This window comes from Amphiprion ocellaris, chromosome 10 (genome assembly GCF_022539595.1).
Source record: "Amphiprion ocellaris isolate individual 3 ecotype Okinawa chromosome 10, ASM2253959v1, whole genome shotgun sequence".
In the NCBI taxonomy this organism is placed as follows: Eukaryota; Metazoa; Chordata; class Actinopteri; family Pomacentridae; genus Amphiprion; species Amphiprion ocellaris.
The window spans coordinates 13937053-13953494 of record NC_072775.1 but is presented as its reverse complement, the minus strand read 5'-3'; the positions used below and the strand labels follow the sequence as shown (position 1 = coordinate 13953494).

At 42.0% G+C, this 16442-nt stretch overlaps 2 protein-coding genes across 3 annotated transcripts; one reads left to right on the top strand and one right to left on the bottom strand.

Moving 5' to 3' along the window:
* The first annotated feature begins 327 nt into the window (after positions 1 to 327).
* Positions 328 to 6955, top strand: cactin. The gene is made up of 10 exons (XM_023288058.3): positions 328 to 734; positions 1513 to 2134; positions 2232 to 2327; positions 2517 to 2662; positions 2837 to 2999; positions 4772 to 4886; positions 5099 to 5291; positions 5443 to 5565; positions 5763 to 6127; positions 6257 to 6955. The coding sequence occupies exons 1-10, from the start codon at positions 430 to 432 to the stop codon at positions 6745 to 6747; spliced, it is 2619 nt and encodes an 872-aa protein (XP_023143826.2). The 5' UTR covers positions 328 to 429; the 3' UTR covers positions 6748 to 6955.
* Positions 6956 to 7197: 242 nt separating this feature from the next.
* On the bottom strand, positions 7198 to 14962 carry sema4e (semaphorin 4e). Of its 2 annotated transcripts, none has more exons than XM_023288059.3 (15): positions 14561 to 14962; positions 13075 to 13387; positions 12778 to 12923; positions 11286 to 11348; positions 11108 to 11206; positions 10868 to 10967; positions 10668 to 10778; positions 10406 to 10557; positions 10075 to 10253; positions 9814 to 9970; positions 9431 to 9653; positions 9157 to 9272; positions 8868 to 9025; positions 8428 to 8480; positions 7198 to 8306 (listed from the first exon to the last, which is right to left on the bottom strand). In XM_023288059.3, the coding sequence occupies exons 2-15, from the start codon at positions 13181 to 13183 to the stop codon at positions 7630 to 7632; spliced, it is 2343 nt and encodes a 780-aa protein (XP_023143827.2). In that variant the 5' UTR covers positions 13184 to 13387; positions 14561 to 14962; the 3' UTR covers positions 7198 to 7629. The 2 variants fall into 2 exon arrangements, with proteins under 2 accessions (XP_023143827.2, XP_023143828.2); XM_023288060.3 differs by lacking the exon at positions 14561 to 14962 and adding an exon at positions 14383 to 14538.
* Positions 14963 to 16442: the final 1480 nt, after the last annotated feature.

Sequence of the window (16442 nt, the reverse complement as noted above, 5' to 3'; positions counted from 1 at the left end):
GCTCTGACCTATTTTTAATTTCAAATTATTTCAACACAGTGGCTAATCTATATTATTTTAATTTGATTTAGGGTGTTCGGCAACATATAAACGGTGCAGTTTAACAACAGGTATTTATTTGCCGTTTATTTTCTCAAACGGTACTCGTGACGTCTATAATCTGCGCCATTTTAATAAAAGCCCCTTTTAGGCGGCTTTCTGCTGCTTGAATAAATAACGTTAACACTAGACAATTTAACGCATTGTTTTTTCGTAGCAAGAGCTATTTGGAGGCTAAGGTGAATGAAAATGTAATGATATTAAATATTTTACAAACACACCGCTCAACTTTTCAAAGTGGGGACACTCGCAGTGCTCGCAGTTGTCTTTGTTACCTCTTATTTACGCGACAGGCTGCCATTCAAGACCCGCTCTGACAGAAAGTTCGTGATGGGTTCGAAATCGCGACGTCGGTCTCGCTCTAAGTCCGGGAGTCGGAGCCGAGACCGGCGGAACAAGTCCAGAGGAAATAGGTTTCGATCTCCAGAGGAGAGGAGAGGCCGCAGTCGGTCTGCAGACACGAAAAAAACCGCCCGTGGTCGCGGAAGATCCGGCAGCAGAGACTCGAGTGATGGCTCCCCAGCACGGCGTCGGCCTCAGCACAGGGGTCGATCAGGCTCCAGCAGCGGCTCGGAGAACGACAGGAGGTCAGAACCACACCGTCAGAGGAGCAAATCAAGGGGTCGATCCTCAAGGTAACTGCTTAACTATCTGGTATTAACTGGTTAGTACGGAATTACATAGTCATAAAGTGAGGTCTGTCTCTAGATTTCAGTACAATAAAACGAGTAGGGGCTCGTGGTAAGTTGTGAACTTGATAGAGTCACATGGCAATTAAAACAAAATGGAGCTATGTTTAATGCTGTTATTTCTTTTAGAATATAAGGAATCCCCAGGTATGCAATCACAGCTTCATGAAATCCCACTAAATTCATTTTATTTTACTTTACCAGGATTATCCTGGTAATCCACTCAGTGTCAGAAATGCAGAGGTACACTATACATTCATAACTGCCTGGGTATCTTTTATTGTTATTTATAATTGATCAATAAAACATATGGAAGATTTTAGTTTATAGATGATTGCTTGTAGACCTGTTTGCTCCCTTAAAGCTCTGCCAACTGATTCAAAATAGTAATTGCATAACAGTTAAGATTTTTCTTAAATGTGCAAAAATTTCTGGGACTGTATGCTCAAAACCCAGACCAGCTACCAGTTTTTCAGCAACCAGAGTTTTGAACAAGTATGTGAATGAAAAGACTTACTTAAAAGTATAAATCATGTGAAGGGTTTTCTGATGCATGTCAGTGTAGAGAGAGCTCAGAATACATGAATATATTCATTTAGAGGGCTTAGGGATAGCCTGTTAACTAAGTTCTGTGAGGCATTCTAAGTTCCCCAATAGAGTCTTCTGACATTCTTCTCTCATTCTTACAAACTAGCATATATTCACCTGGCCTTCTTTGTTTCAGTTCTGATTTAGATGATCCCAAAATGAGAGGGAGGAGAAAGGAAGTGGAAAATCGTAGAGGAACATCTCGGGAGAGGAGAAGGGGAAGGTCTCAGTCCAGCTCTGGCTCACGAGATGGAGGCAGCGACAGAGATAGGTGGAGAAGAAGAAGTCCTGACAGAGAGAGTCCAGTCAGAGACAGACAGAGGAAGGAGCGGGACAGAGAAAGAGAAAAATGGACGAGTAACAGCAGAGATCGGGAAAGAAAGGGAGACAGAGACAAAAGCAGAGAGCAAAGGAAGAGGAGTGAAGAGAGGGAGCGAGGGAGGAGTGAGAGAAGCAGAGAGAAGCATGACAGGTACAGAGGAAGGCAACGCTCCAGTTCACCTGAGTCATCTGACAGCTCAGGGTCTGATAACGGGGGCCGTGCCGTCAAAGAAAAGGAGGAAAGGAAAAAACAGAAGGAGATGATGAAAGCTCTGGAGACACCAGAAGAGAAGAGAGCCAGGAGGTTAGCAAAGAAAGAGGCAAAGGAGAAGAAAAGGAGAGAGAAGATGGGCTGGAGTGAGGAGTACATGGGATACACAAATGCAGACAATCCCTTTGGTGACAACAACTTACTGGGTACATTTAAATGGCAGAAGGTGAGTTCCTGGCCAAGAAGTTTGGATATTTGTGTTGCAACCTGGTTTTCAAATATTCTTTCTCATGCTTGACTCTTTGTTTTGTGCATGTTCTCAGGCATTGGACAAGAAAGGCATTGGTCATCTTGGAGAAAAGGAGCTTAAAGAAAGGAACAAATGCATTCAGGAGGAAAACCGCAGAGAGCTGCAGAAGGTTTGAACTATGGGAAAGTTCTTGGGGGAAAAGTTTCAACTTGAATGCTGATACAGTACCTGGCTTTAATCAAAAAGTACTGAGGATCAATTCTCAGCCAAAGAGAGGAACAAAATATTGTAGGAATCATTTTTTAAGACTGAGAAATACTGGAAGTGACATACTTAATCATTGTTGCTTTGTGTTTAGGTGAAACAGCTGCGTCTGGAACGGGAGCGAGAGAAAGCCATGAGAGAGACAGAGCTGGAAATGCTGCAGAGAGAGAAAGAGGCAGAGCATTTCAAGACCTGGGCTGAACAGGAAGACAACTTTCATCTGCACCAGGCCAAACTAAGGTTAGTGTTCATCAATATTAACCTTTTCACTCGATGAACAACACCCTATTTTTATTCCACAGATGCTTTTTGTTGTTGTTGTGCTACAATTACGCAATTCCACTTCCACACTCCTACATGATTTCTTTAAATCAAATCTGCATGCTCTCACACTCTTGTGAATTGTGTTTTTAGGTCTAAGATTAGAATTCGTGACGGTCGTGCCAAGCCTATTGACCTTTTGGCAAAGTACATCAGTGCAGAAGATGATGATCTTGCTGTGGAGATGCATGAACCCTACACATTCCTCAATGGACTAACAGTCACTGACATGGATGACCTGCTGGAGGACATAAAGGTTTGTGGCTCTAACATTAAACTGTAAAAGTTGCATGACTGGAGCTCAGAATGGTTCCATTAGGACAGGATTACTTTAATAGGGGACTTATTGTAAACTGGACTAGTCTGAAAATACCAATGCATTTACAAAGAAAGACAGAGACGACATGTCCCACCCCCTGCAGGATACTCTGACAGCACTGTGTAGTGTCTACACACTGTGCGATTTTAACAATCTTACAAGTTCACAACTTGCTACACTGTATGACATGAACGTAGTAATCTTTGGCCACGACATGAAGTTTCCTCTGTGCAGATTGCACAATGAAAACACAAGCTGAATTGCAGCCTACAATGTACGTGAGTCGACGTGAATGCGCAAGAATACAAAGTCATAAGCGTGCATCGTCCATCCATAAAAAATAAACAACCGAAGCATAAACTGGGTGCCTACAATTACAGGGAAATGTATGAACAGGAGGACACATCAAAAAGGCAGAGCTTCTGCTGCCACAACTCTACTTTGCTTAAATCCCACATACTTGTTTGATGCATTATGCAATTGTCGCCACAAATCATCTATTTGGGTTTAGCGCCAGTGTTGCGCTGATCAGTACGTCATTTCATACTGCATTTCTATTGGTTAGTTGACGGAGGTCGCAGCAACAGTCACACAGTGAAACAATCACTACAAATTTCTGATACTGTCAGAATTTTATCGCAGTTTGTCTTTGTTCGCAAGACCATGACAACGGTCGTCCTTGAAGCTGTCTCACAGTGCGATACAGGACCACCGATTCAGATCTAAGACCGGCCAGCAGGCAGATGGGTTCCCCCACATAAAGAGCCGGGTTCTGCTCGAGGTTTTTTTCCCTGTTAAAAGGGTGTTTTCCTTGCCACTGTCGCCTTTTGGCTTGCTCTGGGGGTCAGGCATATGGGTTCTATAAAGCATCTTGAGACAATTTGACTGTAATTGGTGCTATATAAATAAAATTGAATTGAATTGAATTGAATTGAATTTAATTTAATTGAAGACCAAAGATATTGCTACAATTGTCTCACAATTGTTATCTTTCTTGTGGGATGGCCGAGAATTGCAGTGTGTAGTGGCCTTAACACTGTAACATCTACCTTCCTACAGCTGTCAGACTTTACAACCACCACTGCTCTCAGTAGAAAGCAGACGTATTTCACTGTCATGCAACATCAGCACATTCACACTTGTGCCTTGTATTGTACCTTTAGAAGGGGATCTGTACAATACCATTTTTGTGAGACTTTTCGCATAATCCTGTGCAATATAATTATTTTTCACATTCAGTGGAATCTGTACAATATCTGAATTTCTACATATGGAAGAATCTGTACAGTATAGCCAATACTTAATGTATTGTCTTGTTTATTTACTGATGTGCCTACATTTCTGCACCATCCCCTCTGCTGCTGTAACACTGCAAATTTCTTCACTGTGGGAACAACAAAGGCATATCTTATGTCACCTTGTAGTAATAAGAAACAAGAACAAGTGTATCGTAAAGATCGCGACTTTTTAAAATTCTTGTATAATATCCAGTAAATCTGATATCATGTTACTTTAACACACATTTGATTTGTAATGAGCAACAATGCATCTAATCTGATTTGAGTACTTGGTTTTATGTGTAAACTATTTAGATGCAGATTGGCCCAAAACAGGGAAAAAAAAGTTGTCTTCACAGTTGCTTTACTTCTACTGTTCTTAAGATTAACTCTTTCTGTATGTGGGCTACTGTCTGAATGTTGTTCTGGTAGGTTTACATGGAGTTAGAGCAGGGGAAGAACGTGGACTTCTGGAGAGACATGACGACCATCACCGAGGATGAGATTAGCAAACTGAGAAAACTGGAAGCCTCTGGGAAAGGACCAGGTACAGTAATTATTCTACTATATTATCATGCAGTAGTTCTTCTGCTGTGCTGTTAGGTCCTATTTTGTTCAAGTCTGCTAGCTGTCCTTTCAGTGTACACGCTGGAAGTAAATGCATATGATAACTATCAAAGTATACTAACTAGCTCAATAGCAAAAGTCTTTCTCCAGAATCGCATACTCGACCTTTCATGCAATCTTTTTCATCGTCAGGTGATCGTCGTGAGGGCATCAACACAGCTGTGAGCACTGACGTTCAGACTGTGTTCAAAGGAAAGACATACAGCCAGCTGCAAGCACTGCATCTTAACATTGAGTCAAAGATTCGGGCTGGAGGATCCAATCTTGATATCGGTTACTGGGAGAGTCTGTTGCAGCAAGTCAGAGTCTACATGGCCAGAGCCAGGTATGAATGTGGCAACGCCCGCTGTTATCTGCATGTTCTAATAATTGAAATACCCAACCAAGCAGATTAAAGTCATAAAACTTATATGGGAGGCTTTTGTAATGTGGGCAGGCAATGAAAAAATAACGGGAACTACTATTTTCTATTCCAGATTGCGAGAACGGCACCAGGATGTGCTGCGTCAGAAACTGTTCAAGCTGAAACAGGAACAGGGAGTGGAAAGTGAACCTTTGTTCCCCATCATTAAAGAGGAGCCGAGGACCGAGGAGGATGAGTAAGTTACCTTGAAACCGCAATCGACACACAACCTCATTGAAATTGTATTAAATGTACATGATTTGGATTTCCTTATCTCACTACTTTTATTTCTCACTTTTGTGCTTCTTTTGAAAATGTGTATAGCCTCGAGAATATATTAAATGCTTGCCTCTTTGATGCAAGAAAATTAAACCCATGGTTTTTCTATAACAGTGAGAGAACAGGAGGGCCATCAAGGGAGCTCACAACAGAAGAACCCAGTATGTCTTCATCCTCAAGGAACAGGAACAGAGACACAGAGGAGGATGAGGAGGAACCAGGCACATCTGCAGCAGGAAGCCGGGATGAGGATGGAGGAGAAAAGGGTGAAGGGAAGGATGACGAGGAGAAGGGCGAGGTGGTGGAGGCCGTGCTGACGGAGGAGGACCTCATCCAGCAGAGCCAGGCGGAATACGACTCGGGCCGCTACAGTCCAGCGCTGCTCACGCCCTCCGAACTGCCGCTGGACACGCACACCATCACTCCAGAAGAAGACTTACACAGGCTGCAGTTAGCTCGCAGACAGCTCCAAGTCACCGGTATGAGACTGCACACACATTTTAAATCATAAGTATACATTGTCGGTAAAATTAAGCTCCCCAACAGTAGGAATGTTGATTAAACCAATACCTACTGTACAAACTATCTCAGTTATTTTTCTCTGTCAGGTGACGCTAAGGAAAGCGCAGAGGACGCCTTCGTACGTCGAGCCAAAGAAGGAATGGGCAACGACGAGGCCCAGTTCAGCGTCGAGTTTCCAGTCACAGGGAAAATGTACCTGTGGGCAGACAAATACCGCCCCAGGAAACCCCGCTTCTTCAACAGGGTCCACACCGGTTTCGAGTGGAACAAGTACAACCAGACGCATTATGACTTCGACAACCCTCCGCCCAAGATTGTCCAAGGTTACAAGTTCAACATCTTCTACCCGGACCTGATTGACAAACGCTCCACCCCTCAGTACTTCCTCGAGCCCAGTCCCGACAACAAGGACTTTGGGATTTTACGATTCCATGCGGGCCCACCATACGAGGACATTGCTTTTAAGATTGTAAACAGGGAGTGGGAGTACTCGCATCGACACGGCTTCCGCTGTCAGTTTGCCAACGGGATCTTCCAGCTGTGGTTCCACTTCAAGAGATACCGCTACAGGAGATAGAAACCATATGTTGACTGAGGCCTCAGTTTTATACACACATTGTGTATTATTTAGACTGTACAGTTAATGTGCTTTTTATTTTTTTTGGAGTTGCTGTCACAGAAAAACAGTGCTTAAGTTGCAAATCACTTTGTACTATTGTCTGGAAAATTCAACTGTAATTAATGTAGTCTGAAAATTACATATTAAAGATTTTCGTTCCTTTTTATTCTTAATCTCAAGTAATTTTCTTAGAGGAAAAAACTGAGTGACTTCATAAGAAGACTTCACTCATAAAACTACACTGTCATACAAAAGCACAAGATGAATTATAACTGCAGGTTACTTAAACATCTGGTATTCACATTCTTGGCAAATCCAGTCTTGCTGAAAGCTAAAATATAACTACTCTGTATTTGGACACACTGCAACAACACAAGGAGGAGATTTTTTTTTTTAAGTTTAAAAAAAAAAAAAAAAAAAAAAAAAAAATCTTTGTAGCTAGTGGTTAGAAATTAAGTGGCTCAATTTCATTTATTGTACATCCCCTGTGAAAAATCATATGAGTCTTTACAAGATGTCTCAATCTATAACTGGACTTAAAACAATTAGTAGAAAGTTAAAAATATACTTGCGTATTTAAAAAAAAAAAATTCTAGTATCTCATACTTGGATGAAAGATTTAGAAAATCTTTTGTTCAGGCTCAACAGTTAATAGTCTCTCAAAACAAGGTTTCAGCCTCTTGGACTGTTACTTTCCAGTTTGCTGTGAATTCCTCTTGAGATTTAAACTTTCAATATTACAGCTGAACAGATATATCCAGTGTGCCTGGTAAGAAACGTGGTTTGGGGTAACTGGAACACTTGACACTCAGTAGAAAACTGAATATGTGCTTGACATTTTCAAATTTCTGACTCGTCATCAATGTACTGCAGAGATGGCAGGCTGACTTCTGGGGCATCATTCTCCCCTGCGGCATTAAATGCAGCCTCTCCACCAGTGTGGTTATTGTTCCTGCCGTTGTTGTCCGTTCCCGACACCAGAGGCTTGCTCTCAGCCAGTGCAGGACGCAGAGCATCCTGGTGAGTCACGTTGGAGTTTACAGCCTCCTGGTCATGGGTCCCCTGGGGTTGTGCTCTATTCTTTCCACAGTTCCAGGGCAGAGGTAGGTGGCCTTTGTAAAAGTTCCAGGCTAAAAGGGCGACAAGTCCAACCACAAGGAGCGCAACTACAGCCTGCAGACCAGCCACAGAGGGGCCATCAGTCTGTGCTTGGGGAGACAACGGCTGACCACCCCTACCAAAGCCTTTTGAATTTATTGTGACCAGGTACTCAGCCACAGTGCTGGTGTAGTCATCAGCTTTGGAGTGCTCCACAGACACGCAGCGGTACCGACCAGCATCGCTAGCTGAAGAGTTAAGGATAAGCAGTCCATCTCGTAGAAGCTGAAAACGAGCTGAGGGTGTCAGGAGGCGGTCATCACGCTCCCAGCTGGTCTCTGCCAGGTTGGAAGGTGAAGGGCAACTGAGCTTCAGGTTACCACCCGGCCAGATGAACCGATCCACAGGCTTGACAGGGTCTGAAATCAATAAACAGAGCATTTTCATTTTGACAGCCCACAAAGGACCGCATGCAGAATCTTGCAGGTTCAGTTTATATGACAAAAATAAATATGCACTGATCGCCGTACACTAACTCACCAGCATCTGGGCAAAGAGAGGCATTTCCTTCTTTCACACTCTGTATTAACTCTCTGAAGCAGAAGATACAATAATTATAATTTAGTTTGAATTGAACAGATAGTAATACTGCTTGCTATACATCTTTTGACTGCTGCCTACTCAGTCTGCAGTTAATGATTATCAGTTGTCTGATCTTTAAATTAACAGAAAATGGTGAAAGATGTTCATCAGTGTTTCCCAAAATTCAATGTGATGTTCTCAAATGCTTTATTTTGTCTACGACCTAAAGATACTTATTTTAGTACAGTGGAGTACAGAAACCAGGAAATATTCACATTTAACAAGTTGCAATCAGAGAATTTAGACTTTTAAGAAATTCCTCAAATACAATAAGCATCAAATCAGCTGGCAAGTAATTTTGTTAGTTAACAACTAATCAATTATTTGTTGCTGCTCACCTTTCTGAATTAGAAATGGAAACACATTTCTTATCAGTCTTGTCCCAGCCACAGTATGGGTCTCTGGCCAGTACACAGTCCACACAGGATAAGGACCTCTCACAGGTGGCCAGTGGTACCTGTGCTGCTCCATAGTCTGAGCCTGCATAGAGCTGACCCTGTGCATGATGGATCCAGTACGCACAGGCACAAAGCAAGACGTTAATGTATGGACTTCACTGTAATACAAAGTGAATACAGACTTAGACAGTAAGGAGGCATTAAATTGGTGACAGTGATTTTAAATTACCGTGACATTAGAAAACTGAAGAATCTTGATAGACACTGGGGGCTGGAAGAGTTGCACTTCCTCTATGATGAACATCTCTCCATCGTAGTTCACAGCTTTGAGTAATGTACCTTCCTCTTTTCATAAAAATAAAATAAAAAATGTCATATTTACAGAGTCTAACATCTACCACAGATGCTGTCAAGTCATCAAAAACAGCTAAAGAAAATATATACAGGCAAGGGCATTGTGTGGTATTTATGCAAAAAACAACAACAAAAAAACCACCACTGACCGGTGCCTATAAACATCACATGGTACTTCTCGCCATCTGTGGCTTGCACTTGGTTAACAATGACACGTGTGAATTTAGCTCCCCTTCGCACCAGTAGAGGCTTTTCCCCTATTGGCTGGATAGCCTGGTCCATTAGGGGTTTATCTTTGACAAATTGAAGGGTCCGGTCTGGGAGGTCCAGGGTCTGAGTTATGCCCACTTTACGAGCCTCATTGTTTATACACTGGAGAGAGAAGAAGGGAAGGAAAGAGAAAAGAGAGAACAACAGAGTCAAGAGTACAAAAGAAATCAGCTTCCTGCTAGGTCACTCGTAAAAAAAAGGAGAGTTGCCTTTTGAGGTTTTGTTTTGTTCCAAACACAAGTTGAATATTGGGCAGACTCACAGCTCCGGGCCGAGGGACGGGGACCTCTCCGCTATACATCACCCACTTAACAAAAGAGGTTTCTACGGGGACTGGGTTCTTGTATTTTCCCTCCTCAAACACTCTGCTGATGTCTGACACGCGGTACGCACACACTCCAGACAGGTCTGATGTGTCCCTGAAACACACACAAGAAAACTTAGCCAAGTGGAGTGCCAACAAACACGAAACACAAAGAAACCCTCCTCCCTCCAACATGAACGTGTTTATGAGTCAACTCACGACTGTGGTGTGAAGATGGCATAAAAAAGACAGTGCTTCCAGTGCTGCTCTGGGTCACACCAGCGGTACGTGTCCTGGATAATATACGGCAGCTGGGACTCTAGCACTGGACAGTCCATTCTAGCCTTCAGGAAGGATGTCCACTTCCTCTGCAAAGTCCTCAGACCTCCAAGATCTCCCTGTGAGCATTGAGGGACGCCATAACGCCACAAAGGCAAAAACATAAAAACAAATGGGATGCATAATCAAGCAGCGGAAAGGGCGCAACTGAGGAAGTGCTGTTTGTATGTTATTGTCATTGCAAATGCATGCGCTGCAAACTCTTTATCACCTTGCAGACGCGGGCCACACGGGAAACAACCAGCTTGTTATAGCAGTCACATTCCACAGCTGTCTCACTGAAGAATAGGTATACTTTGTCATCATCTCCCTCCTCACTCTTGTCACTCTCTGGCATCTGAGCCATGGAGACAAAGTGTGGCTCTGGTGCAGAAAGAACAAAAAACATTAGCTTTGACTCACTTAAGACAGAGAAGACATTGAATGAATGCAACAACTTCCTAAAAAACCCACTGAATACTATCATATCTGACCGTTAAGCCAGGAGCTTTTGAACTCAGTGCGTATGGAGACAGGAGAGCTGCGCATCAGGATGGGTTCAGAACCGAGAAAGTTCATAGAAGTTGCTGAGTACAAGTCATTATCTGGTAGGAGAAGAGATTTATATGAGCACATTTTTGCTGTTTTGAACTTTTTTCTCAATTTCTTTCCTGCTGGAATAATTGCTACTCACCAACCATGATGGAGGCATATCTCTGGAAAGGATCGAACGGACACTTCCCTTTACCATCCTCTGCCTTCTTCTCAAGAGTCAGCTCTCCATCTGCATAGGACTGCACCACCAAACACATCGTTTATTCCTACAGTTATCCTTGATTTATCATATTGATATTGGTGAAAACACATTATAGCAATCTACTGAGTCAATTTCACTAGTATGGGAAATCTCTCTCTCGCTCTGAGTTTTTCTCACCATGTAGTCACACTCTGGATCAAAAGCATTGGTTCCACACACATACATCCTGTCATCCTCCGTCTTATGCAGGATCCTGATGTAGTTCAGGCACTCTGTCTGTAAATGCATTTGAGAACAATGACTGCATTTGCTCAACAGACAATATATCTGAGCAAGTAATAGCTAAACTACCAACCTCTGGATCTTTTCCTTTGTTTTTACACTCATCTTTTTGCTGCTGTGTCACTTCCCATTTAACCTGAAAGAGTAAAACAACAATTTTAGTCACCTTGTTTCTGTTTCTTTTTCTACTGAAGAAGTGAATAAATGTACATTCTTTTGGCATTTTTCATGCCTTTTTTGAAAACTAACAATGTAGGGAGAAAGCGTGAGAGAGCACTATAAGCAGCACTTCTAAACCATTTCCACTCTTTATTAGGCAAACAAAGTAGTTATTCAGATGACAGGACTGGAGAAGAGCAGGTAAAATGCCTTGCAAATGTATGTAAGGGCAGATCTAACAGCTGCAAACAGTTGGTTGGTTTTTGTTTTGTGTTAGGTGAATTAGCAGTGTAAACTTTACACATAGTGTCTTCTTGCAAAGCTGTTTGCCAGCTTTGTTAGTAATGCTAATATGGTATTAGTTTTACTAACAAAAGCTATAAAAGTCAGTTAAAGTGTTATTACACATTTAATATGAAACTTCTATCATTTATTTGACAGTGTTTTTCTAATTTCGTAAGAGGTCATGTGTAAATAGGGAATCTAATACAATAAATATACATGTATTACTAGTCAGACATGTAAAATTATAACCAAAGTTCCACACAGGCATACTACATGTACTATTACTCTTATTATTACAAGGCTTCATGCTCCTAGTTGGACGCAGCTGTTTCTCTGGTTGTGTATCAATGACAGCAAAATCATGGAAGGCGTTCACTGTGAACAGCAAATGCTTAAAAAATGCTTATGTAAAGGTTCAGACTATTGTTGCTGAATTTAATTAAAGGTAATGAATATATTTAAGAGTGGCTTTCTTGCCCTCAAGTGAGCCTTTCAAGCAGCACTTTTTCCACAACTCAAAGCACCCCTACATTACAAATCAAATTCTTTGTCTTTATGATTGCAGAACTCAATATCATGCATTATGCTTATATTTACGAAATACTACTTGACTGTAATATTGCACCTTAACTTTTGGCCATCTTGCTCATATATCCGTTACAGTCTTTCGTAAAAAATGAGCTGTCATCTATCTGTGCCCACTGCAGCACAAGCATGTCTTAATGCGCGTGATACACTTATGTACCATATATGTATCTTCCGCTGTACAGAGGATTGTGGGTCAAAATGGCCACAAAAGCAAGCTGGCTTACATACTGCAAAACGTGAGACGATGTAGTGAAGCATCCTTGCATTTTTGGCATACTACACTTGACATATAAATCTTTTCTTGACTTACGAAATAGTATGGGTATTGGTATGCACCCTTTGTCTGGATCTTATTAAAGTCTCAGTGCAAATGTAGCCTGAGAGGCAAGATTCGGGGCATACAGTCTATCATTAAGCACAAGTTTGTAAATAAAAACTAAGAACTTTGAAAAGAACGCTAATGTCGACAACAAATAGGCACTGCTCCAAGATAAAATTCTCCTTAACTGCACTAATAACAAAGGTGTTCTTACTGAAGCATGTTTCTTGGAGATGTCATTGAGGTCAAGAGCATACACTGCCTCCCTGGCACCCAGCACGAGCAAGTCCAAGTCTTCTCTCAACAGCATGGTGGAGTAATTGAACACGCCCTCCTCACGAAACAGATGAGCGTTGTCCCCTGCAGACAGCATATGAGTGATTAACTCAGCAACCGCCAGCAATGAAAACCTGTTTCCCAATGAGTCAACTCCAAACTTAAACGATATGAGCCAACATGAGCTGGCACACTGTTAAAGTCAGGGTTACACAAGACAAAGAGCAACACTCACTGTGATAGGGCACAGATCTGCGGGGGACACAGTCGAGTGGTGAGTCCTCTTCCAGCATCAAGGCCAGAGGCAGCAGCCAAAAGACACCGAGGGACAGCAGCGGATGCATGGCTCCTTTGTTCAAGCTAAGAGAAATTTAGGCTTTATTGTTTCCCTAACAGTCAGTCATACAGGGGTAAAGACAGCGAGTGGCATCTATGACGTGATGAGGTCTGTGCTGTCTGAAGGGCACTGGCCCCTTTACTGGCCCCGCTCAGCAGGCTGTCCATGGCGAGATAGATGGCACAGACCAGAGAAACAAAGCCGAGGAGGGCTGAAAGACACAAGGTTGTATGGATATCACAATCAATCCTCCGCATGTGACAGAGCTGGGAGAAAGGAAGCTTAAAATATGTACAGCAAAAACACCAAACAGTACAGAACGTGACGCAAAGAGAAACGTTTAAAAAGTGTTAAAACAAAGCAAAAGAAAAAAAAGAATCTGCAGAAAGGGCAGAGTGAGCTAAAGTCAGCGCGGCAGTAATTCTGTCAGTGCCATAGTGATGTTAATGCAGGGCCATGAAAGGCATTCAGCAGGGTGCAGGGATGTCAACCTCAGCTCTCCTGCCGACCCAAACACCAACACAATGAGAGAATCACAGAAAGTGCCAAAGTCTGGTGTAGATTAGAGAAGACCTCTCTTGCACAAAGTTTGTTTCGAAAACTGTCTCTCACACACAGAGACACAGGAAGCATGTGATCATTACTACAACCCAGATAAGTCTACCTACAATGTAACAAATACCCCTAACACTGCTTCCCCTTTCATTACCTTGCTGTAACAACAAGCTGCAGTTTGTTTTCAGGGATTTGGTCCAGTGATGTTACTATAACCTGCAGAGTGGGTGTGTGCTGCTGGTTTCCCAACTGAGGTGTGCAGGGTTTTACTGATGAGCCACGGCATGTTAGAGAATGCAGTCCTGATAACATGTCTCACATATTTGTCCCTGCGGCTAAAGCAGGTTTACTCAACACCCATCTGCACACACATACACATGCATACAGTGTACATACAAGTCAATGTATGCACAAAATGTCAAAAATAAGCCCGTAGGCAAGTGTGTCGAAGTTAGTAAGATATAAACTGGTAAAACAATGCAGCTTGGACAGTTCAGTTGCACGCTACCTGTTTGTTTTTGTTTATTTTGAGTAGAATTAGTTATTTACAGCGACTTTAATGAAGCTAACCTTTACTGGAAGCTGCTAGCAGAGTGCAGTAACTGGTGCAGGTTAGCTAGCAAACACTCCTATCAAAAGTTAATCACTTACCTGGCCACTGACACGCCCAAAACAACACTGGCTTCCATTAAAAACACCTGCCTAAACACTATTCTCTAACAGTTTCCTCTTCATTAACAAATAGGCTGACAGCAAAAGTACAATGGTTTAAAAAAAAAGCCCTTTAAGTGAAATAAACCTCTATAAAAGCGGCTAACGTCTAACGCACCCGGAGATGTGAGAGACGTTGGTTCGAGCTTCCTCCGCGGTCCGCAGGTTCAGTTCTCGGAAGAAAAGAAAAAAAAGGAAAAGAAAACCAGCACTTCTATAACGGCTCCGTCTCCGTTTGGTCCTCCGGGAGAAACAGAACAGGTCCTCCGGTACTACAGGGAGCCTCTCAGCTCACATCCCGCCGTGAAAAGGCTCTGAATGGCTGGTTGCTGCTGCTGCTCCGCTTGGCCGCGCACAGCTTTTTTCTTTCTCTTTTTTTTTTTTTATTGCTGCCCCCCTTCAAACCTCCGTAGAGGCGGTAAAGAGCTCTGACCCCTGATCTGATTAAGTTTTTATTGTTCGCTCAGACTCTTATCTGTCGGTAGAGGGCACAGCTGGCTCAAGATGGGCGAGGAAAGAAAGACAAAAGCACCTGGAGGGAGAAAATCTGCCCAACACGTCCAAACAGGAGCGATGAACTAACGTTACCTAGCGGTGTGTTCTGGGAGTTTTCAGTCCTGCACGGACAGGAGGGATGTTTATTAATGTTGCACCTGCACTGAAATATGCACAATACATAAAGCTGATATGATAGATTTAATAGATGCAGAAGTGACAGGGGCGGGTCTTCTTTCTTCAGCCATGGCTCTTTATTTTACTACAAAAAACATGAATTATGAACTCATACAACCTCTTAACCTACTGTGGAAAACATCATTTGCCAGTTAAAGACGTTTCCACCATTAATGTCTGCAGAAAAAAAGCAGGTGCACCAAATGTACATTGCATTCAAAATTTAGCAGATTACCTTACTCCAAGAAGTAAAATCACCATATTCAGTTAGATTAATATAACATATCCTCCTGGAAAATATGCAATGGTATTTTCAAATTTCACAAATCAAGAAAAAATAGCTTAAAAAATTGCAAATCAGAAATTAAAGAGACAGATTGTTATGGCCCGAGGGGCATTTTGCTGGCATGATTTGTGCCCAATTTTCCCCTTAGAGGGAAAGCTTGCTGCAAATCAGCACAAAGTAGCTCTGAGTGAAGAATGATGAAATATTTCTATCCTGATGAGTTTACACATCCAAGCAGAGGACTAGAGGAGCTCTGAGAGGAAATTTGGGGCATTAAACACTCAATTTCCTGCATTCTGGTGTGTCTTGTCTGCATCAATTCATGGTGACTTGTCTTTATGCAAAAATACTAAATTCAGGCACAATGAGTAAATGCTATGATGTAAAAAAAAATGGAGAGAACAATGCACATGTTCCAGATACTGACAGATGTAACCTGCATCCCTCCTGAAACCTCCATCTGTACTGGCATCACTTACTGTTTCTTTTAAATGAAACTATGTATAAATTAAAATAGCATCTGTCAGATTTCACCTTAATAGATAAAGCTTTGCACAATTGAGGCTACACAAGTCTCATGCAGCATATTTTTTAAATTTCAGGTCATGTTTGATAATGTCTCAAGAAGTATTGAAGATTAAAAGGCTGAAGATTCCTGTTTCAGACCAGTACAATAAACAATTATGGGTGACATGGAGGGGGGAAAAAGCACAGAAGTCAACTTGTGATATTTTCTGAATCATAATGGAGTTGCAGGCCTCCAAAACCCAAAATGCCTTGTAATATGAAACACATAGTCACACAAATGTTTTTAAAAAATTAATTTACTTTTATTAGTGATTTAGCAGTTAGGAAAAGCTGTACCACTAAAGCAAAGTTATAGCCTTATTCAAATTGAGTTGTGGAGTTTCAGAATGTTTTAGTTTAAGAAAAATCTCTGAAAGTATTTAATATACTGATCACAGGAAATACCAAGACTCAGGCACAGACAAAATTTAACAATTTATTGGTAGGAGGTCCAGTACAAATCAACTGGATTTCT